Source organism: Mobula birostris, chromosome 18 (genome assembly GCF_030028105.1).
Source record: "Mobula birostris isolate sMobBir1 chromosome 18, sMobBir1.hap1, whole genome shotgun sequence".
NCBI classification, from domain to species: domain Eukaryota; kingdom Metazoa; phylum Chordata; class Chondrichthyes; order Myliobatiformes; family Myliobatidae; genus Mobula; species Mobula birostris.
This window is the reverse complement of record NC_092387.1, coordinates 57,624,339-57,652,280: the sequence shown is the minus strand read 5'-3', so window position 1 is coordinate 57,652,280 and position 27,942 is coordinate 57,624,339. Positions and strand designations below refer to the sequence as shown.

Here is a 27,942-nt window from a genome sequence, read left to right as displayed (position 1 = left end):
TAGACCTGTCTGCACCCTAAATGCTCTTTCGCTTTGTCCTTTGTCTGAGGAGGAGAGCGAGAACTTGGGAAGGAGTCAATGGGAATGCAGAGAATTAAATGGGTGAGGGTAGCATTACTGCAAATATGGGTGCCTGATGTTGGTGTGGATTCAGTGAGCTAAGGGAGCTTGTATCTGTGCCATGTCATTCCATGGTTCTGACCCTATGACTCCAATATCTCCTTGCGATCCTGTCTTGAGATCCAGCTCAAGCCATTTTGCTGTGTTACAGATGCTACATAAATAGAAGTTGCTGTTCCTTAGGGTTTCTTTTAAGTAGATTAGAATGGGAAGAGAATCTTTGTCACTGTTACTGTAACTTCATTAATTAGGTCACACAATTACCTGAACTAGGTAAAGTTTACTGTGTGTGTATATCACTTAAACACAAAATACTCCGCAGATGCTGGGGTCAAAGCAGCACTCACAACACGCTGGAGGAACTCAGCAGGTCTGGCAGCGTCCGTGGAAACGATCAGTCAACGTTTCGGGTCCTGACGAAGGGTTCCAGCCCAAAACGTTGACTGATCATTTCCACGGATGCTGCCCGACCTGCTGAGTTCCTCCAGTGTGTTGTGAGTGTCACTTTTACAAGGAACATTTCTGTTCCTGAGGTGTACTGTCGCTAGTGTAATGAATGTCAGAGGTATTTGTTCCCCAGGAGTTAGTGTTTATATTCAGAATTCCAGGCCTGGATCAAATTTGTTCTCTTAAAATACCGGAAACAAAGATGAACAGATTGATGGTCAGGGTGACAGACTGATGGTCAGAATTGACAAGAATTGCTGACTAGTATGTACATCATACAGACAGTGTATTGCAAACAGCAGCAGATCTGTGTCTAACTATTGCATTGCCTTCACTGGGATATTACTTTATAGATCAGTGTTTAACAGGCTGCAAATTTGCAGTTTAGGTTCAAGTTGCAGTGAACATTATGAAAATTAGTCCCATAATTTTTGTTTCACATGACACAACACTTCTCTGCAGTATGCTTGAAGTCTTCCAGGGTGGCTTGGGCCTTGTCCTTCAAGCTGTCAATGTCGAGGTTCTGAATGTTGCTGAGCTGTCCCATCAAGGAGTCTTTCTCAGCTTCTTCCTCATTGTCCTGTTCAATCATCTTGGCCAGCTCCTTTGGCAGTTCCACCTCACCACCGGCCAGCTGGATCTGGCTCTCGTCTATTTCGCTCTGGTGGAAAGAAACCATTGATTGAAACTTTTATAACCTCAAGTCAAAGTCAGAACTTTTCAAAGCACTTATATGTCACCATATGCTACCCTGAGATTCATTTTCTTGCAGGCAGTTACAGAAAAGTAAAGAAATACAATAGAATTCATGAAAAACTATACATAAACACAGACATCCCACCTCTCCTGGAAGTTCCGGGAGTCTCCCGCATATGAATAGTGGCTCCCTGATGCCCGCAAATTATATACAATATCATGGAAATCAATGTTTTTGAGAGCGAGCGAGCGAGAGAAAGCAAGGGAGAGAGTGCACGAGCGAGAGCAAACGAGAGCGCGAGAGAGAAAGCAAGTGAGAGCGCGAGACAGAAAGCAAGCAAGAGCGTGAGAAAGCGCGCGAGTGACCACGAGAGAGAGAGAGAGCGCGAGCGAGAGAGAGAGCGAGAGCGTGCCATGGCAGAGTGTTCCAAAAAAAAAGGAAAATATTAAACGTACGTCACCCCAGACTACACTAAAGTGTACCCCTGCCTAATAGGTGTCAAAAATAATGACAGTGTTGCTCGCTGCACTGTTTGCAACAGTGACTTTTCTATTGCCCATGGTGGGTTAAGACTGTAAAAGACATGTTAAGGTGAGTTTAACAGGTGTCATTTGTTCATAATGTTATTTAAACTAGCTGGCCAGCTGCTAAGGAGCTGCTCTATTGCAGACATCCCACCCCTCCCGGAAGTCTCCCGCAAATAGATGGTGCTACCTCCCTGAAATCAGTTTTTGCAGGTTGGGATGTCTGTAAACAGAGACTGAAACAACAAATGTACAGAAGAAGTCAAACTGTGTGAAATAAATAAACAAATAAATAAATAAATAGATGATACTGAGAACAAGAGTTACAGGGTCCTGCAGGTTGTGAAGTTACACCAATCCAGGAGCCTGACGGCTGAAGGGTAATAACTGTACCTGAATCTTGTGGTGTGAGATTTAATTCCTCTACTTCTTGCCTGATGGTAGTAGTGAGATGAGAGCATGGTTTGGATGGTGCTTTCCTCTGGCAGCACTCCTTGTAAATGTGCTCAGTCTTTGCCTGTGATGGACTGGGACAGACGAGCACCGCATTGGCAAAGAGGCCGTGGCATGCTGGCCTGGAAATACAGGTTGCAGTACAAAGTCCTTTTCTATGTTTGGAAGTAATCAGAGGTGGTGAGGGAACATGATGGACTAGGCTGTATCCACCACTTTCTGTAGGATTATTCATTGCTGGGCATTGGTGTTTCCACACCAGGCCATGATGCTCTCACAGTGCACCCATAGAAGTTTGTCAAAGTTTTTGGTAACATGCCAAGTCTACATAAAGGCTGCCACAGAATTAGTAATGCACCAGATTTACTGGAAGCAGGACCAAATAAACACATATCAGCGTATGAGCAGCTGTATAAAGAGCAAGAAATTAATTCTTTTGGTTATTAATAGTTCACTTAAGGAAACCTTTGCTTCAACAGGGGATTGATCCCAGTAAATTACTATCCTCACAGGGGCCATTTAACATTCAAGGTCAAATTACAAGGTTGACATTGTTTCTGCTGCAGGTGTCGGACTACCTTTTAATTAGACTCTCAATCGCAGAAGCCTGCAGCCACCCCCATGACAATGCATCAAAACAGACATCAGGGCAACCTCGTCTTCCTCAATTGTTTAAAACACTTTTTAATAAGGTGGTACTCATTTTCCCTGCTTGATTGGTACAAGAGTCATAGTTCTTTCGGAACGCAAACTCATTCTGAGGGTCACGGAGTCCTCACATAGTCTCTCTGCCGTGCATATGTTTCCTGTGTGAAAACAGGGCAAGACGATCTGGAGGTCATCATATTCATAAGACAATTAGACACGGGAGCAGAGTTAAGCATTTGACCCATTGATCCTGCACCGTAGTTCCATCATGCTGATTTATTATCTCTCTCAACCCCGTTCTCCTGCCTTCCCCCCATTACCTTTGGCACCCTTACTAAATCAACCTCTGCTTTAAATGTACCCAAAGACTTTGCATGTATAGCTGTCTGTGGCAATGAATTCCATAGATTCACCACCGTCTGGCTAAAAATAATTCTCAGCATCTCTATTCCAAAGGGGCGTTCCTCTACTCCGAGGCTGTGCCTTTTGGTCCTAGACCGCCCCACTAAAGCAAACAGCCACTCCACAACCACTTTATCTTGGTCTTTCAATATACAGTCCAATAAGTTTTAATGAGTTCTCTCCTCATTCTTCTTGAACTCCAGCGAGTACAGGCCCAGAGCCATCGAACTCTCCTCATCATTAACCCCACACTCTTGTTACAGTTCTCCCTGCCCCCATCCTCACAAGGCTTAAAACAGAAGCCAGATTTTTTTATTCAACCAGAAATGTTCCAAACCTTTATTTTCCTTATATTTGATTTTATATTATATTATATTATATTAGATTTGAACCTTTCCTCTGTGTGATTAGAGAGGGGGGTCTTAGAATCCCACTGGAGACAGATCAAACCATTGGGAAAAGCCACAAATACCAAGCTAATAATAAAGCACATGAAGAGATCAGGGAGTACATTGAGCCCCAAAAGATTTTCTCCCCTTATCAGTTTACTATACTATTTCTTATTGCAGAGGGTGGTATGGTCCCATAGTGGTTAGCACAACACTTTACCATACAGATGACCCAGGTCCAATTCCCACCTCTGCCTGTTCTCCCTGTGACCACGTGGATTTCCTCCAGGTGCTTCAGTTTCCTCCCACAGTCCAAAGGTGTACCAGTGGGTAGGTTAATTTTTCACTGTAGACTCAGATTAAATTGGGCGATTGATGGGCAGCATTGGCAAAAGGCTGGAATGGCCTACACCATGCTGTATGTCAATAAATAAATACATTCTCACTGCCATCATAGAGAGCCCCCTCATATCAGATATTACTGTCTGGTTTGTTGCAGCGTCCTCTCACGTTGTACGAAAATTACAGTGATCTGTCTGGACTGCAGAAAAGGTCATTGGCTGTACTCTGCCGCCACTGCAGGACTTGTACATGTCCAGGGTGAAGAAGCAGGCAGAAAAATCTTTGTGGACATTACCCACCCTGCAAACTGCCTTCTACAAAAGCTCCCTTCTGGAAAGCTGTCAGCAGAAATGGTGGATGTGGGTTTGATTTCAATATTTAAGAGAAATTTGGATCGGTGCATGGATGGGAGGGGTATGAAAGGCTATGGTCTGGGTGCAGATCGATGGGACTAGGCAGAATAATAATTCAGCACAGACTGGATGGCCCAAGGTGCTGCAGTGTTCTATGGCTCTATGACTCTAAAGCACAATAGGGCTATTAAAACCAAACTTCCCGCCATCTTAAATGTTTCTTCTCCCAGGCCGTTAATCTGATCAACCATTCTAGTTGACCTCCTGCTGCCCTCTACCTATAACCTTAGTCAGTGGACTGTAAACCAATGTTAATAATGCTCTCTACATTGTAAATACAAGCTGGTATTTACATATTTATGCACATTTTATTCCATATCTGTACTGCTAACTTTATTTTGTATAATTGTTGAACATTGTTTTTGTTGCATGTAGCTCCAAATCAACACAGCAATTTCCTAATACATGTTGATATATTTGGTGAAAAAGGGTGATCCTTGATATTAAGTGTGCTGACTAACCAGGAGGACACGCTCTACTCGTGACTAGAGCAAGTTGGGATCCTTCAGAGAACTTCTGCTTCTTCATAAAATGCTATCTGATTACTTCATGAAATCACAAACTCTCACGACTGGAATGTAATGTTCTGAAGTTTTAGTCAATGAAGGTGTCAGTTAGCAGCACCCCGAGCTCACCCTACTTTCCAACCAGACCAAGCCCACAGAGATGGATACCATTGAGACTCTCTCACACCACACTAAACAAAATCTTATCATCGCATCTGTTCACCCTAGAAAAGCCTGTTAGGGAATCACAATGCGTCAGATTGCAAGGCACTGCAATGGATAGTGAGGACTGCTGAAAACATCATCATTCTCTGTCTTGTTCCCCTCCCCGTTCAGGACATATATCAGAAGTTGCATTTGTAATGCATCTGACATTGTCAAAGACCCCTCCCATCCTTCCCACAGTCTCTGTGACCTCCTGCAGTCAGGCAGAAGGTACCACAGCATAAGAACCAGAACTGTTCGGCTAGATAACAGCTTCTTCCCCCTGGCTGTTAGACTTGTTAACACCCTGCTGCCACCCAGCACACGTGTACACTCTGTCTGAGTATCTTGCCGCCCCCAACCCTACCCCCCGTCCCACTTCCCAACTCATAGACACACTCTCATTCTGCACTGGTCACTTCCCATCATTTATTGCTGCTGTTTCACATATTTATATGACTGCTTGTTTTATTATAACAGTGCCGGAAACATTATGCAGTCTTATGGCAACCTGTCAATCTTTAGGCCTTGTCACTCAGGGACTTGTGCCAATATTATTTTGTGACTGTGTGTGCTCGATCGTAACTATATGTGTTGGGTGTGACTGTCTTGCGAGACCATGGATCTGCACCTGGAAAGTCCTCACTCTCCAGGGCGCAGGCCTGAACAAGGTTGTATGGAAGACCAGCAGTTGCCCATGCTGCACGTCTCCCCTCTCCACGACACCGATGTTGTCCAAGGGAAGGGCAAGGGCTGATACAGCTTGTCACTGGTGTTGTCGCAGAGCACTGTGTGGTTAAGTGCCTTGCTCAAGGACACAACACATTGCCTCGGCTGGGGCTCGAACTCACAACCTTCAGATCGCTAGTCCAATGCCTTAACCACTTGGCCACGTGCCCATACAGTGTGACTGTATGCACTGTGTTTTGCACCTTGGCCCCACTGTGGTTTGTTTAGCAGTATACAGGTGTATGGTGGAATAACAATAAAGCTGAACTCAAACTTGAAAGGCAAGTCAGATTAGTATTAGCATTGATACCAAATATTCAGAGTGAATCCTTTTTAAACTAATATTCTAAATTGACCTTTTGCATTTCACTTCTTGTGAGTTCGCCATTAACCGCTAACATTGAGTTAATTCAAACTGCACCTGCTGTGATTGCACTGGGAATAACCCACAAACCAATTAAGTGCATCATTAAACCTAATTTTTTTTATCTCTTCATTCAGTTACTGAGTCATGATTTCTTTCTCCCTCGTGGCATTAACTTCAGCTTAATTATGACTTTATTACCTTTGAGTTTTCAGATTACATTTCTTGTTGGATTTAAAAGATATTGCAATTAATATCACAATATATTTTGCATCTGATCATTTTGAAACCATATACTGTTCTAAATACAGCAATGATAAAGTATTTATTTAATGTCTTTTTCAACATGAGGATGTACCAAAACACTTGAGAGGTTAATCTGTACAGAATAAGATTCCAGAAATAGTAATGTCATAGGGGCAGGGAATGTTTGCTGACCGTTGAAATAATTGCTAGCCAGGACAGAAAGATTAAAAGTTAATCTACACTGAAGAATTAAGGGTTTTTTAAAGTTACATTATTCACAACAGCTTCCTGGTTACAATACATAAGGACAAAAGTTGACTTGTCATTCACATCAGCAGAATTATGTAATCATGCATAATGTTTTTCCTTTATAATCAAGATGATATCAACAATGAGTCATATCAGTATCATGTTCGCATAAAATACATTGCTTTTCATTCTGCATGGAACAGTACAGCACAATGACAGTTCATTCAACCCATAATGTTGTGCCAAAACAGCTAAAAGGCAAATCAAAAACACCCAAACACTAATTCCTCCTACCTGCACAATGTCCATATCCCTCCATCTTCCTTACAAATGTCTCTTAAAAGCCTCTAATGTATTTGCCTCTACCACCGTACCAGATAGCACAATCCAGGCAACCACCACTCTCTGAGTAAAAAGCTTCCCCTGCACATTTGCCTCGAACCTCCCCACTCTCACCTCCAATACATGCCCTCTGGTGTAAGACATTTCTATCCTGGGAAACAGATACACACTGTCCACTCTACCCATGCCTCTTATAAACCTCTATCAGGTCTCTCCTCAGCTTCGACCGCTCAAGAGAAAACAGCTCAAGGTTATCCGGCCTCTTATGATAGCTCATGCCCTCTGAACCAGGCAGCATCCCAGTGAACCTCTTCTGCACCCTTACAAAGTTTTAATATCCTTCCTCTAGTGGGGGGCAGCCAAAACTGTATGTCTGATAAGGATGTTTACCCATTTTAATTAATTCTTTATTCAAATAGATAACAGAGGAATTCTTCTGCTTCCAATTGCAAGACATCTGACTACAAATGATTGTGAAGACTGCTGAGAGGATCACTGGGGCTTCTTTTCCATGCAATTGAGATATTTACCAGGAGCGCTGTGTACACAGGGCCCTTAGCATTGTCAATGATCCCTCTCATCCGCCAAAACAATCTCTTTGACTCCCTGCCATCAGGCAGGAGGTACTAAAGCATTAGGACAAGAACTATTAGGATGGGAAACAGCTTCTTCTCCCTGGCCATGAGATTATTGATCTCCCTGCCACAACCTAGGGCTCACCACATATGAAGAGCCAGTAACATTATAGTGCTTACTTTTTAATTTGTGTTGTAAATGCACCTTATTATTTGTTAATTTATTTGTCCTGTCGAAGGGTCAAAACGTCGCCTGTACTTTTTTCCATTGATGCTGCCTGGCCTGCTGAGTTCCTCCAGCATTTTGTGTGTGTGTTGCATCTGCAGATTTTCTCTTGTTTGTGTTATTACTTTGTGTGTTGTGTGTGAGTTATATGTACTGCAATGTGCACCTTGGTCTGGAGGAATGTTGTTTCTTTTGGTGATATATAGTTATACAGTTGAAAGGCAATAAACTTGAACTTCAACTTGAAGTTGAATTTGATCTCTGTTAATGTAATGAAAACAGATTGTGGAAAACTCTCAGCAGGTCAGGCAGCATCTGGGTAAAAAATTTTCAGGCTGAAGCAGCTGCCTCCAATCTCATTGAGTAACACACACACGATACTGGTGGGATTCTGCAGGCCAGGCAACATCTATGGAGAAAAATGAACAGTCAGCGTTTTGGGCCGAGACCCTTCATCAGGACTCCTTTCAAAGTTCAAAGCAAATTTATTATTAAACTTCATGTATGTCACCACATACTACCCTGAGATTAATTTTTCTTGCGGGTGTACCAATAGATGCAAAGAAACACAATGGAATCAATGAAAAAATTTACACAAAAAAAGACAAACAACCAATGTGCGAAAGACAACAAATTGTGCAAAAACAAAAAGAAAACAAAAAAATCAATAAATAATAAATAATATTGAGAACAGGAGTTGTAGAGACCTTGAAAGTGAGTCCATAGGTACTGCAATCATTTCAGTGCTGGGGTGAGGGCAGCCTGATTCATGAGCTCTAACTCTGGTTTGGGAGCCAGAAAGTTGAAGGGGAATAACTTTTCCTCAAGCTGGTCCTGTGGAGCCCAGGGCTCCAGCATCTCCTTCCTGATGACAACAGCGAGAAGAGAGAATGGGCTGGATGGTGGGGGTCCTTTTTCATCAATATGCCCTGATCAGGCAATTGTTTCCAGCACATTCTGCTTCTATTTCAGATTTCCAGCCTTTTGATTTTCAAGCATTTTAACAAGTTAATTTTTCAACTATCATACATCTCCCCATATTTTCTTGAAATTTTCTTCTTCAGGGCTTGAGGCTGAAATATTATTGAATGGTAAAATTACATCTTTTGATTTAGAACACAGAACAACACCACCAGTCTTGGTATCACCTGCAAACTTACTAATCCACACACCTATATTTTCCCCCAAATCATTTACATACATCATAAATAGCAGAGGTCTCATTACAGATCCCTGCAGAGCATCACTAATCACAGACCTCCAGCTGGAATAATTCACTTCAACCACTACCATCTGTCTACTATGGGCAAGCTTGTTCTGAATCCAAATGGGCAATTCACCATGAATCCCACGCATCTTAATTTTCTGGATGAGCCTCCCATAAGAGAGACCTTGCCAAGTGCCTTACTAAAATTTATGTAGACAACACCCACAGCTCCACCTTCATCAATCACCCTCATCACCTCGTCAAAAAACTCAATCCAGTTAGTAAGACACTACTTGGCCCACGCAGAGCCATGCTGGCTCTCCTTACTTAGGTCATAGTTTTCCAAATGCTCAACAATTCTTTCCAGTAGCTTCCCTACCACTGACATGAGACTCATCAGTCTATACTTTCCAGGATTATCTCTGATTCCCTTCTTGAATCATGGAGCAACCTTGGCTACTCAGTAGCCTTCTGGGACCTCGCCTGTGGCTAGAGAGGACAGGAAGATATTGGTCAAGGCCCAAGCAATCTCTTCTCCTCATCTCAATAACATGGGATACAGCCCATCAGATCCACCTCAATTCTCTTTAGGGGACCCAACACTACCTCCCCCTTTACCTTGAAATGCCCTAGCATATCAATACACTCGGTACTAATCTCCCTATCCTTCATGTCCTTCCTTTGGTAAATTCTGATGTAAAGTACTCATCAAGGACCTCACCCACATCCTCCACATCCAAGCAAAAGCATCCTTTATCCTTAAGTAGTCCTACCCTCTCCCTAGTTATCCTCTTGATTAGATTAGATTAGATTCAACTTTATTGTCATTGTGCTGAGTACAGATACAAAGCCAATGAAATGCAGTTAGCATCTGACCAGAAATGCAAAGCATAGTGTTATTTACAAAATAACTGCAAATAAAAAGTAAGTGCTACAGCACACAAATATAAAAGTACTGAGACAGTACAGTATGGATGCAATACTGCTTAGCGCTGTGATGTGAGGTTCAACAGGGTCACAGCCTCAGGGAAGAAGCTCTTCCTGTGCCTGCTGGTGCGGGAGCAGAGGCTCCTGTAGCACCTACCAGATGGGAGGAGAGTAAAAAGTCCATGGTTAGGGTGAGATGCAGCCTTGATAATGCTTTTCACCCTGCCCAGGAGGCGTTTATAGTAGATGTTCTCAATGGTGGGCCATTGGGTGCCGCTAATCCGCTGGGCAGATCTTGATGTCTGTATGGATGCCTTGGGATTTTCTTTAATCTGAACCATTAACTTGACAAAGTCCTTTGCCAAAGACTTCCATGACCCCTCCTGACTTTCCTAATTCCCTTCTTCAGTTCTTTTCTAGCTTCTTTATTATCCTCAAGAGCTCTCTTTGATTTGAGCTTTACACACTTTCCTTTTATCTTCTTTACTAAATTCATCACTTCTGTAGACATCTAAGGTATGATTCATGATATGGAATTGGATAAACTTGTTTCAAAGAAACAATTTTAAAAACATAGTGATTCAAAATACAGAAAACAAGCAAATTTTCGGGGTAAATAAATTATCTAACTCAAAATTGGAGTTTATTGCCACAGTTTTTCATTGAATCTTGTTTGCAGAAGTGCAATGAAAAACTTACTTGCAGCAGCATCACAGGTACATCACATCAAATAGCAGCATTCATAAGAAAAATAAATTATGCACAGTTTTTAACAAGAAAAACACAGGTAGAACAAAAATAAAACAAAGTCCACTTTAGTGCAAAGTAGATCATAGTGAGGTGGTGATTAGGGCTGTGTAGTTTGGTTCAAGAACTAAATGGTTGATTTGGCATCAGTTTTCTGTACAAGCATTGTATTGTATACAAGTAAAGGTGAAATATTAGCTTTATTTGTCAAATGTACATTGAAACAGTGGAATAAAGGGAATTACAGAGGCATGAGAGAGGAGCTGGCCAAAGCTGATTGGAAGGGAACACCTGCAAGGATGATAGCAGAACAGCAATGACTAGAGACTCTGAGGGCAAGTCTGAAGGTGCAAGATAGATACATCCAAAGATGAAGAAGTATTGTAAAGGGACGTAACTATAGCTGACAACAGAAGTCAAAGACAGCATAAAAGTGAAAGAGAGGGCATAAGAAAAAGCAAAAGTTAGTGGGTAATTTTTAAAAAACCAACAGAAGGCTACTTAAAAAAACATAAGGACACAAACAATGAAATAAAAATGTAAGCCAGCCAATAACATCAAAGAGAATATCAAAAGTTTTCAGATATATAAAGGGTAAAAGAGAAGTGAATATGGATATGGGACTGCTGGGAAATGATGCTGGAGAGGTAGTAATGGGAAACAAAGAAATGGCAGACAAATTTAGTAAGTATTTTGTGTCAGCCTTGACTGTGGAAGACACTAGTAGTATGCCAGAAATTTGCGAGCTTCAGGGGACAGAAGTGAATGTCATTGCTATTAATAAGGTGAAGGTGCTGGGGAATTTGAAAAGTATGAAGGTAGGTAAGTCACCTGGACAAGATAGATTACACCCAAGGGTTCTGAAATGGGTGTCTGAGGAGATTGTGGAGGCAATAATAATGATCTTTCAAGAGTCACTGGATTCTGGAATAGTTCCTGAGGATTGGAAAATTGCAATTGTTACTCCACTCTTTAAGAAGAGAAGGAGGCAGAAGAAAGGAATTTATAGGCCCATTATACTGATTTCAGTAGTTGGGAAGATGGTAGAGTCCATTATTAAGCATGAGGTTTTGAGATAGTTGGAGGCCTATGATAAAGTAGGACAAAGTCAACGAAGTTACCTTTAGGGGAAATCTTGCCTGATAAATCTGTTGGAATGTTTTAAGGAAATAACAGGCAGAATAGACAAAGGAGAGTCAGTGGATGATGTTTACTTGGATTTTCCAAAAGGCTTTTGACAAGGTGCCACACATGAGACTGCTTACCAAGATAAGAGCCTATGGTATGATAGGAAAGAAGATAAGTTGACTGGGAACAGTCGAAGAGTGGGAATAAAAGGGGCTTTTTCTGGTTGGCTTCCAGTAACTAGAGGTGTTCCACAGTGGTTGGTGCTGGGACAACTTCTTTTCACATTAATGTCAATGATTTGGGTGACAGAATTGGTGGCTTTGTGGCCCTCCACCTACCTTAATAGGTGGAAGGACAGGTGGTGCTGAGGAAGCAGGGAGACTGCAAAAGCACTTAGACAAATTGGGAGAATGGGTAAAGAAGTGACAGGTGGAATATAGTGTTGGGAAGTGCATGGTCATGCACTTTGGTAGAAGGAATAAAGATGTAGACTGATGGCATTCATCTGTGGCTGCACTGTGCAATATAAGGAACTGCTACAGCTTTGTTCTTGCAGAAACATGGCTCCAGATAAACCATGTTCCATCAGTCTACAGGCCATGACCTTCAGTGACTTCGGCAATATTATTAATTTTTTTAGTAACTGTATGTTTTTCTACCATCATAATTATATGTGCTGTGTGTGACTGTTGGTTCTGTGTTTTGCACCTTGGCCTTGGCTGTTTCCTTTTGCTGTATTCATGTGTATGGTTGACTGACAATTAAACTTTAATTTGAACTTAAATGGGGAGAAGATTCAACAATCAGTGGTGCAAAAAGACTTGTGAGTCTTTGTGCAGGATTTCTTAAAGTTTAACCTGCAGGTTAAGTCAGTGGTAAGGAAAGCAAATGTAACGTTAGCATTCATTTTGAGAGAACTGGAATATAAGAGCCAAGATATAATGCTGAGTCTTTATAAGACATTGCTTAAACCACACTTGGAACATTGTGAGCAGTTTTGGGCGCCTTATCCAAGAAAAGATTTGCTGGCATTGGAGAAGGATCCAGAGGAGGTTCATGAGAATTATTCTGGGAACAAAAGGGTTAACGTATGAGGAGCGTTTGATGGCATTGGGCCTGTATTCACTGGAGTTCAGAAGAATGAGGGGATATTTCAATGAAACCTACTGAAAGGCCTAGATAGAGTGGATGTGGAGAGGATATTTCCTGTAATGGATGAGTCCAAGACCAGAGGGCAGCTCAGATAGAAGGATGTCCATTTAGAACAGACATAAGGAGGAATTTCTTTAGCCAGGGGTGGTGAATCTGTGAAATTCCTTACCACAGATGGCTGTGGAGGCTAAGTGATTCAATATATTTTAAGTGGAGATTGATAGATTCATGATTCGTCATGGTGTCAAAAATTACAGGGAGAAGGCAGGAAAATAGTGTTAGGAGGGATAATAAATCAGCCATGATGGAATGGCAGATCAGACTCAATAGAACAGATGGCCTAATTCTGCTCCTATATCTATAGACTTATGGTCTTAAAAACAGAAAGTCTACCTTTGGGAGCTTGTACTTGTCACGAAGGTGTGTCCTCATTGTTGCGCGCTCCGCCTTCTTCTGAGCAAAACTAGCATCACGCTCCATCCTGCAATCAAACATATCATCAGTGACACCTGACACCTGCATTCAGCAGGTCCAGCACTGTAAAATGTGCAAGGACGATCTTCTATCACAAGTCACATTGTGCCTTGGGTAGAAAACAGATCTATGTGCATCCCAAGCACTCTGGTTGATTTACAGTACTGAAACAAGGCACTTGGACCAATAGCTCTGGTACCCAATGAATGTCTTCCACTCCTCAACTAAATCCATCAATTTATCTCTCTGTTCTTTTCCCCCTCCTGTGTTCATCTTGAAACCTGTTTAATGCGTCAATGGATTTTGCTTCAACTACTCCCCCGGTAACCATGATTTGTAGGTAAAGTTATTACTTCATGGTTAAAGATATTTCCCTCAAATTTATGTTTATTTAAGTTTATTGTTCCCACTAATGGAGTCATTTGCTCCTGGGCTACTCTGTTTGAACCACCTCATTATTTTAAAAATTCCTATCAAATTTGCTTTGTTTTATTTTAAGGAAAAGACTATTAAGAGTTCCTCGGGTATTTTAGCTGGCATTTGTCTATTTCTCATTCCAATCCTTAAGTAAGAGGATTATAGGTAAATTTATTCATCAACTTTTTACTGATGAATCAAGATACTTATAACCTTCTTCTTTAAAACCTAGTGAATTTCAGGGAATAACTCCTCATTTCAGAAATTAGTGCTGTCAGCAATTTGTACAGCAATTTACCTGGGAATAAATATCCAAATACCCTGGGGATAAATGGAAGTCCAACTGAATAGAGATGGAACATTCACGAGGAAATCTGCAGATACTGGAATTTCAAGCAACACACATAAAAGTTGCTGGTGAAAGCAGCAGGCCAGGCAGCATCTATAGGAACAGGTACAATCGACGTTTCAGACCGAGACCCTTCATCAGGACCAACTGAAAGAAGAGCTAGTAAGAGATTTGAAAGTGGGAGGGGGAGGGGGAGATCCAAATGATAGGAGAAGACAGGAGGGGGAGGGATGGAGCCAAGAGCTGGACAGGTGATTGGCAAAAGGGATATGAGAGGATCATGGGACAGGAGGCCCAGGGAGAAACAAAAAGGGGGAGGGGGATAAAAGCCCAGAGGATGGGCAAAGGGTATAGTGAGAGGGACAGAGGGAGAAAAAGGAGAGAGAGAAAAAGAATGTGTGTATATAAATAAATAACGGATGGGGTACAATGGGGAGGTGGGGCATTAGTGGAAGTTTGAGAAGTCAGTGTTCATGCCATCACGTTGGAGGCTACCCAGATGGAATATAAGGTGTTGTTCCTCCAACCTGAGTGTGGCTTCACCTTTACAGTAGAGGAGGCTGTGGATAGACATATCAGAATGGAAATGGGACATGGAATTAAAATGTGTGGCCACTGGGAGATCCTGCTTTCTCTGGCGGACAGAGCGTAGGTGTTCAGCGAAACGATCCGTAACCTCCGCCACCTCTAACGGGATTATTCTCCATAACTTCCACCACCTCCAACGGGATTCCACCACTAAGCACATCGTCCCCCCCACCCCCCCCCGCTTTCTGCAGGGATCGCTCCCTACACGACTCCCTTATCCATTCGTCCCCCCAATCCCTCCCCACCGATCTCCCTCCTGGCACTTATCCTTGTAAGCAGAACAAATGCTACACATGCCCTTACACTTCCTCCCTCACCACCATTCAGGGCCCCAGACAGTCCTTCCAGGTGAGGCGACACTTCACCTGTGAGTTGGCTGGGGTGATATACTGCGTCCAGTGCTCCCGATGTGGTCTTCTATATATTGGCGAGACCCGACGCAGACTGGGAGATCATTCAGCAGACATTAGGTTCAAGAACATAAACAAGGTAGATTATGAGGTCAAGAGAGTATTTTATTATATTACGGGACTGTTCAATAGTCTTATAACAGTGGGGTAGAAGCTGTCCTTGAGCCTGGTGGTTCATGCTTTCAGACTTTTCTCTCTTCTGCCTAATGGGAGAAAGGAGAATGGACTATGTCCAGGGTCTTTGCATATATTGGCGCTTTACCAAGGCAACGAGAGGTATAGACAAAGTCCATGGAGGGGAGGCTGGTTTCTCTGCTCTGCTGAGCTAGACTATGGCCAGTTGGGACTTGATTTTCACTGCCTGAAAATGAGGTAGAGGCAGAAACTCCATCGGGTATCAGAGGTGTCTGAATGCGTAGTGAGAGCCTTGACCAGCAAGGCTGCAGATCCACTACTGGAAGATGGGATTGGGTCATGGAACTCTTTATTGGCTGGTACAAAGGACTGCATGACCTCCTTCTGTGTCATTAGTGTCCTCTGAATATATAATTTCACAAGGTTGAATTTTAGCTTTATGTTGGCATTTGAAATCAACAGAACTACAAGTTGATGCTCAGTAAGCCACTTTAAACTGACACTGCATACCTCACACCCTCAGTATACTGACACAGTCGCTGCCCTACTGTGTTTTTATGTACCCTGCTGCTAGCTAGAAGAGCTCCCCTGGTCAAGAGTCACCTCATCACTTTATCATTTCCTTTCAGATTCACTTTATGGTCAGATAATTTCTTGGGGTTCACCTGGCAGAGAAACTCACCTGGTCCCTCAACATCAGCTCCATAGCAAAGAAAGCCCAGCAGCGACTCTACTCTCTGCGAAGACTGAGAAAAGTCCATCTCCCACCGCCCATCCTCACCACATTCTACAGAGGTTGTATTGAGAGCATCCTGAGCAGCTGCATCACGGCCTGGTTTGGAAACTGTACCACCTCGGATTGCAAGACTCTGCAGCGGATAGTGAGGTCAGCTGAGAAGATCATCGGGGTCTCTCTTCCCGCCATCACAGACATTTACACCACACGCTGCATCCGCAAAGCAAACAGCATTATGAAGGACCCCACACACCCTTCATACAAACTCTTCTCCCTCCTGCCATCTAGAAAAAGGCACCAAAGCATTCAGGCTCTCACGACCAGACTACGTAACAGTTTCTTCCCCCAAGCCATCAGACTCCTCAATACCCAGAGCCTGGACTGACACCAACTCACTGCCCTCTACTGTGCCTATTATCTTGTTTATTATTTATTGTAGTGCCTGCACTGTTTTGTGCACTTTGTGCAGTCCTGGATAGGTCTGTAGCCTAGTGTAGTTTTTGTGTTTTTTCTTACGTAGTTCAGTGTAGTTTTTGTATTGTTCATGTAGCACCATGGTCCTGGAAAATGTTGTCTCATTTTTACTATGTTCTGTACCAGCAGTTATGGTTGAAATGATAATAAAAAGTGACTTGACTTGACTTGAGATACACTGTACCCAGTGTCACTCTATGTACATACATTCAATCTATGTACATAAACCAATCCTACATACAGGTTAACTACATTATGGCCACACTCAACAATTACCTGTACATTGTGTTTTATAGAATTGTCTTAATATTTACATTTATTTTCTGTTTGTTTTCTGTTGTGTTCTTTATGCTTTTTGTGTTTTTTTTATGATGCACTGGATCTGAAGTAACACCCTGAAGAACGACAATAAAAAATCGTAAACCTTGAATTGGTCCAGTCAGCCATCCTCCCATCGATAGGGAAAATATGTAAGTAACACTATAGGTGTGATGGACACACAAGAGACTGCAGACACTGGAAGCTGGAGCCAGCCTGGAGGCTGAGTCTGAAACCTGAAACGTCTACTGTTCCTTTCCCTCCACAGATGCCGCCTGACCTGCTGAGCTCCTGTGGCATTTTGTTTGCAGAAATGATATTCCAAGTGGACGTGTATCTCTGGGAATCATCATCTGAAGCTACCTATAGGTATTGGCAAATAGGTCACAGCCCGTAATAACATGGTAAATATCACCAGCAGCACTGCAGGACATTTCAAATGAAGCTCAGCTAGAGGAGAGTTCATGCTATCTTTTTTCCGACCACTAAGGATCATTTAAGTTGCAACATTAAAAAAATCAGATTTTAAATTCAATATTAAATGGACTGATGTAAATTATGTAACTTTTATAGTTCACAGAAAAAAAACAGTTGAAAAAATAACCATTTTATGCAATATAATTCAAGATTCAAGATTTTTTTGTCATTCTTCAGTACACAAGTTTAAAGAAGAGCAAATGATTGTTACTTTGGATTCAATGCAATGTAAAATCATAATAAGCATTAAGAACAATAAAAAAGCACAATAATATGAAAACAATCCTATAAAGCACAATATAACTGTTATATACTGCACATAGACTGATTGTATGTACATAGAGTGTCACTAGGTGATGTGCATGTAGTGGTGGTGGGGGTGGTGGGGTGGGTTAATGGATGGGGGTGCAGATCAGCCTGTCAGCTTGGGGGAGGTAACTTTATAAATCTGGTGGTCCTGGCATGTATGGGGTGTATGGGGTGTCTAGGGAGGGGTAGCACCTCTGGTGGGGGGGGGGGCTGCCATGCCCTTTTTCAGGGCAGCTCATCCACCTTTGGTCCCCACTTGGTGCTCAGCTCTCACCTGTGGCTCCAGGTAGCTGTAGCACGCGCAGCGGTCACACCCCGGTAAACCGTCTCAGCAGACGGACCAAACCAGCTGAGGGTAGCCGACGGGTCTTCAACCCTCGGTGAGGTAGGGGATTTGCCTGTCCCAGCATGTGAAGTCTGGCCCTGGCAGATGGAACGGGGGGAGACCGATTAATGGTCCAACAGTCAAGAAGGCAGGCCAGCAGGCATTAGTGGAGCGCTAAGAGCACGACAAGGCACTTAGACGTCCTGGTCATCCACTGCAAGAGGTGGTGATCTCTTTAAACTCACCTGGCAGAAGGCAAAGGCAAACTGCTGCTGTAACCTGCTGAGTACATGATTTCCCAATATGACAGAGCGGCATGGAGGGAAGTTGTCCGTCAGCTGGACTTTCCAGATGCGACCTAAAACGGTGCTGGCTTGGATGCTGCGTAGCCTTTCCCCGATGGGAGTGGGACAAACAGTCCACGAGCAGGGTAGGTGGGATCCTTCATGATATTGCTGGCTTTTTCCAGCGCATTTCTATATACACAAGTCCTTGATGTTGGGTAGGCTGGTGCTGGTGGTGCATTGGACAGTTTTAACTAACCGTTGTAGACCCCTCCTGTCTGGCTCAGTGTCAGATTCTATACCACACTGTGATGCAGCATGTCAGGATGCTCTCTACTGCACATCTGCAGAGTGACATGAGTATAGACGTGCATTGGCACCTCTCTTCAGCCTCCTTGGAAAGTAGAGACATCAGTAAGCTTTCTTGACTGTGTACGGTGTGTTCTGGGACCATGAAACATTGCACAAGATGTGGACTCCCAAGAGTTTGAAACTGCTCACAGTTTCCACTGTTATGCCACCAATTTAAAGAGGGGTGTGAGTTCTCCTGAAGTAGATAACCATTTCCTTTCTCCTGTTGACAATGAGGAAGAGGTTATTTATCTGGCACCTGGCCTCGAGCTCTTCAATAGTAAAATGATCTTTATAGTGAAAAATACTTAAACGTTGACATTAAACTATGTCTACAGAATGTCTTACTTTGGTTATTATTGCTCTTATGCCAAGTCACATCACTTGGTACACAGTAGTTTGCTGTTGCAAACCAGGGATGTGATTGGCTTGCCTAGGAGGGGCTACTTCAGAACCCAGTGAGCCTGGCATCCAGGATGAGTTGAGCAGGCAGAAAACAACGACTGTAACTGAGCAGGAGGATTGTGAGGTCAAGAGTCTATCTTATCATACTGGGGAACTATTCAATTTCTGTAAGCCGCAGGGTAGAAGCTGTCTTTGAGCCTGGAAGTATGTACTTTCAGGCTTTTGTATGAGAGAGGGGAGAAGAGAGAATATGCAGGGAGGGTGGAGTCTTTGTGTACTGTATATTTGGATGTCTCACTGAGGCAGTGAGAGGTATAGATAGAATCCATGGTGAGCCGGTTGGTTTCCCTGATATACTCTGCTGTGTGCGCAAGTCTACAACAAATCTAACGGTATAATACAGAGAACAGGCCAAATGGAGTGCAGAGGAAAGGGCTATTCTTCTCTGTGGTAATTGGTAGCAGGATAAGTGATGAGACCTGACAAACTCCAAAAGGCAGGTGGGATCTGGATTTCACTGGCTGAAACCAAGGTATAGTCAGGAACCTCATCAGATTTAAGAAGTGTTTGAACGTGTAATGAGGAGCCTTGACCGGTGAGGCTGCAGATCCACGACTAAAGGATGAGATTGGGCTGTGTAGCTCTCTATTGGCTGGTACAATGGACTGAGTGGGAAGATACAAACTCTGGAAACAAACGCAGTGGAGCACAAGGTCACCAGAAGTAGAAGAGAGGAGTGTTTGGACTATCAAATCCTTCATGTTAAAAATCTGATCATGTGAAATCTGCTATTTCTCCAACACAGTAGAACTCCAATAAAGTCAGTGGCTTTAGTGGACTATTGGATGTTATTTCTATTAATATCCAATACACTTATAATTCTCCATATTTGGATGCTACATGCTATTATTATAAATCTTTCGCAAAAACAAGTAATTTGAAAGGGATGGTGGTAACCAATCCCTGGCTGAGTGGTAAGACTGGGAGAGTGAACTAAATGCGGAATTGTTGAGATTATCAGAGTTTTATTGTACAGTATTAGCCTTCAGGCAGGGTCTAACGTTTAAAATAATTTAGTTGGCTAACCATTTATGATTAACACTACCACCATCATAGCCAGAGAAAGAGTTTCCGATGAAACGCGTATGGTAATAGCAAGCGGTGGAAGCAGTTTAATAAATTCACAGTCCTCTCCTTTGCATTCCTCAGCCCCACATACCAATCCCACCCAGCACTCCTTCGTCCATACCCTCTCCCGGGGTCAGGCCGCCAGGAGTGATCTGTCAATTCGTGTTAGTACACCAGCGGTAGTACTCGGCCGAGGTCAATCGCGAGCGCCCTCAATTCGGCTTATTCAGTTCGCGACTCTGGTCTGAACATGGTTTTTATGGATTTTATCGTTGATCCACAACACCGACATTAATCCTAGGGATTGTACATATATAACCGTAACGTTCCTTTAAGAACACTATTTGGTACTTCCCATCGGGTTTCCGGAAAGTCATATTTTCAAGCAGAATAAATGGGTCAGAGGTTTTTGAAACCCTGATTCTCCCGGGCTTTCTAATGTCTAGACAATGCATAGATAACCTATGTTTGTGCGCTTATCACAACAAAGCTGGAGTGAATTTAATTTCAACGTTGCCGTGGCATAAATAAAATCTCAAGAACCTATAGTTACGCAAGCTGACTTTACAAGGTTTAACACAAACAACTAGAAAGGCCCATGTAATTGTTGATAAATTTTGAGAGCATATAATAATTGCAGTATCTAGGAAAACGGTGTGTCAAAACTGTTTCGTGCACCATAGGTTGGAATGGATCAAGGGAGTTCGGCCTTTTGTACCGGAAATGAAACATCAGTTATTTTTATTGCAAATTGTGTAGGAACGGAATTTAAGTGTAGGCGACAAGTCACAAACATCAGGGTGTTAGCAGTCAGAAAATTAGCCTCCCCTATGCATTCTCGGATACTTCAGCAGTGGGGAGCACTGGCAACGAATGAAGCTTGTCTCAGCACGATATGTTAACGCTGGGAGTTGGAACTCATTAATGATAATGGAAGTGTCAATTACAAATATATCAGAGGAAGACATTTATAGCCCAAGCTTGGTTTTGAGAAAGGACCCGCAGACTTTAGAGAGGGTATGGTTGAGACTTGCTCGTGGTGCAGACGAGGAAGTGATTTGGTTATACAGTGAGGCTGCGTTTCTTCTCTTTAGAGGAATTCCACATTCCGAGGTTCCGAGGTTCGCTTCCTCTGGCAGGTGGGTGGGAATCAAAGGACAGAAGTTTGCAATAACGAGTAAAGGTATTAGAGGGAAAGTTAAAAGTGATGCTTGGATTGGAGACCATGTTTTATAAGGATAGATGGAGTGAGCTAAGAATTTTCTCTTTGGAACGAGGGAGGAGGAGAGGTGACTTGATAGAGGAGTACAAGATTGTAAGAGACATAGAGTGGACCACCGGACATTTCCCTCAGGGCGGAAATAGCTAATACGAGGGGACATATTTTAAGGTGATAAAGGGGGTGGGGGTGGAATTTTAGAGGGGAGGTCAGAGCTAAGTTTTTTTTTACACAGAGAGTGGTGGGTGCGTGGAATGCACCAACAGAGGTGGCAATAGAGGCAGGTACATTAGAGTTATTTAACAAACTCACAGGTAAAAAAAAAATGGCTAGTTTGGTTCTTTCATTTGGAACAAAAAAAGACCCTGTATTAAAATGTCTAAGTTACAGCTTCCCAGTAGTCTAGGGGGTCTGGATTTTCCAGACATCAAAAAATATCAATTAAGTTCCTTTTTATCTTATGTGGTCGACTGGGTTTGCAGGGATCCCTCCTCAATTTGGCCGGACATTGAAGCCTCACAAACAAAATGTCCTCTTATTAATTTGCTTTTCCTCAATAAGATGAAATTAGTTAAGGAATATTGTCACAATCCAATAATAATTAACACAATCAGGGCTTGGAGGGCAGTGCGACAAATTGAGGGGAATGCAGTGAAAACATCACCCTTCACTCCAATAACCAGTAGTCCAGATTTTCAGCCTGGCATACTGGATCCTGGATTTAAACTTTGGATTTCTGAGGGTATTTTCCATCTGGGAGACTTGTTTGATGAAGGAACAGTGATATCTTTTAGTCAAATAGTACAGAAATTCAACATACCCAGCAAGGATCTTTTTCATTTCTTTCAGATAAGAGATTATATACAGAAAAAAAAACATCATTGTTAACTGATTTCTATAGTTCTGACATAGAAAAGAGGGTGTTTTGTTCTAAAGGTGAAGTCTCCATCAGTACTTTTTACAGCATCCTGAGGGAATGTTCTTGTGGAGAAGCTGAGTAGATGGGAAGGGTCTGGGAGGAAGAGCTGGAGGTAGAAATTACAGCAGAAACATGGGAAGACATCTGTGATAATGCAAAGAAAATTTCAGTTTGTAATAGAACTAAAGCATTGCAACTCAAAATTCTGCATAGAGCCCATCCAGATCATCTCTAGAAATTTAAGACGGGAGTTTCTCTAAATGTAAAGGAAATACTAGAACTCTCACCCATTGTTTTTGGAGTTGTCCCAAACTTCAGGCATACTGGAGTGATATTTTGAATGAAATGGAAAAGATTCTGAAGATGGAGCTTGAACTGGACCCAATGTCTTTTCTCTTAGACCTACCCAGCAGTCCTATTATTAATGCACATCAGAAAATTTTTTTTAGTATCCTGACTTTTTGTGCTAGAAGAACAGTTTACCTTGTTGGGTATCTGGACTTTCCTGGACTTTCTGGTTGGCGTAAATTAATCATGGTATATATTCTTTTGGACTTTTTAACATGTATGGGTCGCTCAAAAACAAATAGTTTTCATAAAACGGCAATCTATTCTACAATATGTAGATGTAAACCTGTCTGCTATACTCTTAAGGGCTTTTGTATAGGATGTGGTGGTGATGTCTATACTTTGATGCAAATGTTCTGATAGCTGATATCTGTGAGGGAAAGAAATGTAAATGTACCTGGAAATTGAAAGTTTTGTTATGCTGAGCAAAAAAAAAAATTAAAAAGAAACTCACAGGTAGGCACGTGTGAGTGAAAAATGGAGGGCTATGTAGGGGAGAGGGGTTAGAATTATCTTAAAGTATATTAAAATGTTGGCACGACTTCGTGGGCCAAAGGGCTTTACTGTGTTGTAATGTTCTGTAAAGAATTTCTTCGTGTAGAGGGAATTGTTAAAGCTTAGAACTTCCTTAAGGATAGGGGGCACCATTTTCGACGGGTGTTTCTAAGGAGAGAAAGCTAATTTGGTGGGGCCGGGAGGGAAACTACCAATAAGTTCCTTAGAAGAGCATGGAATCCAGAGGGTATTCTGGCCCTCGAATCTGCTTAGCCATTCGACAACATTGCAGCAAATCTTGTTTCTCAATTCAACGTTCCTGCCACATTACATACAGATTTTTAAAAAATGCTTAATATACCCAAGAGTCGACCATCCGGGGCAAATGAACTCCTCCTTGCCCTAAGTGCTCCAACGCTTACCCCGAGAATGTAGCCCCTAGTTGTAGAACCAGTAGAATTAGCACTTTGTCTCTCAACCACTGTCATCTCCTCCCCTCGGAATCCTGTATATCCCAATGACATCACCACATTTCATATCTGCTCCACTCGGCTGATCTCGCGCAGAAAGTTGAGAGACTCTGGCTTAGGTGAACAACTTTTGACATAATATTGGTACGGAATTGTACTCTCTTGGTCGAAAATACGATGAAAACATTGAAAATATCAGCTCAATGAATTTGAATACTTTCGCCGAATCTCAAAATCTCGAGTGTACAAAAACATTTGCCATTTAGCAGACAAGATTATGTTCTCTATTATTTAACATAGATTATGGATGAAAACGTGACTGATAAGTAACGAGGTACCCATTACAGAAAACTAATATTTAGAATTAGTTTTCACTCCTTATTTTTGACATCTAAGAAAACATGTATTCCTGCTGCTGGGATCATATGAACTGCATTGAAAAACGGCTGAAGAACAACTTACGTTATTAAAAGAGTATTCCTGCCAGTAGGTTAGATATTTAACTGTTAGCTTTAATTTTCTATGACTGTAATAGAATAAGGAGTTTAACAGCCTTGGCTGCGATCCAAAATTCAATTCACTTACTTTTCATCGAGCAGCTGCCTTTGGTATTCTTCGAATTCCTCTCTCGTCATCCCTTGAGCTGCGGCGTCAGATTTCTCCCCATCTCCTTTTTCCTCGCCTCCGAGTCCTCCGGTCAGATTCTTCAACTGCCCCCCGACCATAGTCTTCACCATGAAAGCCATAGCTGGAAGTTGCTGCCTGCAGGATTCAGTAGCGAGACCCAGGGACAGCTCTCAACGCGCAGTGGGTCGGAGGGAGTTTCAGCACCAAGCTTTGTGGACAGCTCTCTCCTCTGAATGGACAGAGGACAGCCCACACCTCCTCCCCTCTCAAACAGCCAGAGTCTGCTCCCATTCCACTAATAAAAGCGGATTACATATGCTGACGACTTCGGCACGAGGTACACGCTACCGGGAGGAAGCAAATAATGAATCAGATGCCGATAATTTCAGATAATAATTCGTGTCCTTTCATTTATACCCCCATAGACTAATCTCCTCTTGTACTTTTCACTTGCAACGTCATTCCTTTCAACTCTCGATCGCTTCTCGCTTCCGCCCTTGCAGATCTCCCCTTTCGCTCTTTACATCACGCCTCTTCCCCGCAATATTTTGGTGGAACTTTTCGATATTCTGGCAAAAAGTCATTGACCTGAAATAGAGTCACTGAGCACTACAGCACAGAAACAGGCCCTTCGCTCCATCCAGTCCATGTCGAACTGCCTAATCCCATTGACCCGCGGTCCATAGCCCTCTCATCCATGTACCTATTCAAACTTTTCTCAAATGTTGAAATTGAACCCGCATCCACCATTTCTGCTGGCAACTCATTCCACACTCGCTCCACCCTCTAAGTGAAGGTTCCCCCTCATATTTGCACGAAATATTTCATGTTATTATCCCCTTCATAATAAGTTTTATATTAAATGTCATGTTAAATGTTGGTATTCTCCTTCTGTAGGTGCTCCCAAACTCAATAATTTTTATCTTAGCTCTCGATTATGCCTGTAAAAGTCGTTGAAGTTCCATTACAAGATCCAATCTCAACCAAACTTTTCTGCTTAGAAAAAAATTGTATCTCCCAATGAGCTTTCTCGAAATAATTATCGATGTGGATGTTGCTTTATTTCGTCCATCCAACATGCTCGGTTAGCACACACTGGATATTTACTGATCTCTGCACATCGCCACAAATACCTGTAGCGAAGGTGGGCGATGTGGATATGGTTAAGCAATCAACTATGCTTACCGTAGAAACAACAACCAAATCGGAATGAAGAGCATGGTTTTACATAGTGTCACAGAAACCAACCATTCCATCCACTAAATCTGTGCCGACCATCAAACACTTTTAGACTAATCCTACACTAATCCTCCCACATCCCCATTAGCTCTCCCCACGCGTACATTAAACAATGAGCAGTATTTTGCTCTGTAACGGTAACGTTTTATTCTGCACTCTTGTTTCACCTTCTGCCTCAACGCACTTCTGTAAAGAAACGATCCACATGAACTATATGCCGGACAAGTTTTTCCACCGGACCATGATACATGCGGAAATAATAAACCAATTTATTTTGCTGAAAATGTGGCCGGAAAGCTTAGAAATAGAACAACAGATCGCATTTACCACAAAAGGCAGCAAATGATTTGACTTCGAAAATATGGTTAATTCGCACCAACGAATTGCCATTTCAATGAGATTTAGGTGGTGTTTTCATATAACTTGCAAACTACAGCCTCTAGACCGTAAGGCATAAGTAGAATTAGCCCGTTCGGCCTATTGAGTTTGCTTTGTCACTCGATAACGGCTGATTTATTTTTCCACTCGATCCCATTCTCCCGCCTTCTCCCTGTAACCTTTGATGTCTTTACTAATCAAGGGCCTATCAACCTTTGATTTAAATATACCCAACGACTTGGCCTCCACAGCCGTCAATAGAACAGCCTAACAATTTGAGTACATCTCCCATTTGAACTATGAGCACAAATATTGATGCATCCCAATACAAAAGGATATCTTGCTGACCACTGATTATGTTTACAGCCCTGGAGTAAGATCCAGGTTAAGTGGATCAACCGATTATTGCTGAAGGCTAACTAATGCTGTTAAAATAACAGGACCTGATCTCGAGGCTTAATACGGCATCGTCCAGACTGCTGGAGGGAAGATATCTGGACACATCCCCTGCGAATGACTCTGGCCAAATGGCTTCCAAATCAAGAGCCTATCTCTCTGACCCGCGACCTTTCACCTCCACAGGGGCCCGGGGAGAAGCATTGTGACTCACCTCACCCCCAAATGTTATCCCTCTATGACAATTCTATCAGAAAAGTAGGACTGAAAGCAGAACCTTACCAAATGATTTCCGGGGGTATGTAATTACTCGCTCATTATCTTCCTACTACCATGCAAGGACTTTTAAGGAACTCAAGGGAAGATTTAATAATCTCTTGGATATGCAAATGGATGACAGAAAAATAGAGGGCTACGGAGGAGGGAAGAGTTAGATTGATCTTAGGGTACGTTAAACGGTCAGCACGCCTTTGTTGGGCTGAAGGGCCTGTTGTGTGCTGTAGTGTTCTATGTAACACTGGTTACAAGTCGAACCACGCAACTGTTCTAACAAGAGGGCTCATAACCCCAATTTACGATTAATTAACTACTTATTTTTCTGTATTTATTTTTAAAAATCAGCAGCTGGGGCGAGGATAGTACCAATTGGTTGCAGTGTAGAGGATGCGGCCGCCAAGGATGAACACAATAGACATTGGGCAATAGCGTCAATAATCCCCCGGGCCCCGAATCACCGTCCTGATTGGGCCGCTTTGTCTTTATAAATTTATTCTTTCTAAGTGAGGCTCCAGGGGCAAATATTAGAGATATTTCCGTCTGGGTCACAACTGGAAATTGGCTCATGTAATCCTTACCACGCACCTGAGAGGGCAGGCGGGACTTGGTTTGTTCCCTCATGCGGAATACTACACAGTTTTGCCTCGGGGCTATGAAATGTCAGTTTAAGTGCTATGTTCAATGGATTTAAAAGAACATCTGTCTGTTTTAAGGGGCTAGTGGGCAGCGACATAACTAGATGATTATCGGTCTTGCACATGGCTTACTAACACTGGGAACTTACGCTGAAAGGTCTGAATTAGCCTGTTCCGTTAGTGGGGCGCATTTGCTTTGACGAACATTTTCAATGATTAAGACAAAGTCACGTGCAGTGTACAAAAATATCAGAGCACGGAAATAGCACCGAGACCGCACCGATTTTTTAAACTCATCAGGCACGATCACAATTCCAAATTAAGGATTTCATTCATCAGTAATGGCGTCACTGTTCAAGTTTAGACCATAAGACCAAAGGAGAAAAGAGCTGAATTAGGCCACTCGGCCCATCGAGCTGTTCCACCATTCCATCATGCCTGATTTATCATCTCTCAACCCCGTTCTCCTGCCTTCTCCACTTATCCTTTTGCCACTCTTACGAATCAAGAACCCACCAATCTCCACTTTAATCAAGAACCCATCGATCTCCCCAGGGCACCACTGCTCAATACAAGAGGACATGGCTTTAAGGTAAGGGGTGGGAAGTTCAAGGGCGATATTAGAGGAAGGTTTTTACTCAGAGAGTGGTTGGTGCGTGGAATACACTGCCTGAGTCAGTGGTGGAGGCAGATACACTAGTGAAATTTAAGAGACTACTAGAC

General features: G+C 42.6%; 1 protein-coding gene across 1 annotated transcript; it reads right to left on the bottom strand.

Moving 5' to 3' along the window:
- Positions 1-1,003: 1,003 nt before the first annotated feature.
- LOC140211855 (complexin-3-like) lies at positions 1,004-24,414 on the bottom strand. The gene is made up of 3 exons (XM_072282031.1): positions 24,254-24,414; positions 13,431-13,518; positions 1,004-1,228 (listed from the first exon to the last, which is right to left on the bottom strand). Exons 1-3 carry the CDS (start codon positions 24,412-24,414, stop codon positions 1,004-1,006), a joined length of 474 nt encoding a protein of 157 aa, XP_072138132.1.
- Between the last annotated feature and the right edge of the window lie 3,528 nt (positions 24,415-27,942).

Bases quoted from the DNA above. Each gene is read 5' to 3' on its own strand.
- LOC140211855 (XM_072282031.1), bottom strand. From the start codon at position 24,414: ATGGCTTTCATGGTGAAGACTATGGTCGGGGGGCAGTTGAAGAATCTG. The intron at 13,519-24,253 runs GTAAGTGAATTG...GTTTGATTGCAG, and splicing joins AGGCAGCTGCTCGATGAAAA to GATGGAGCGTGATGCTAGTT. The intron at 1,229-13,430 runs GTAGACTTTCTG...TCTTTCCACCAG, and splicing joins ACAAGTACAAGCTCCCAAAG to AGCGAAATAGACGAGAGCCA.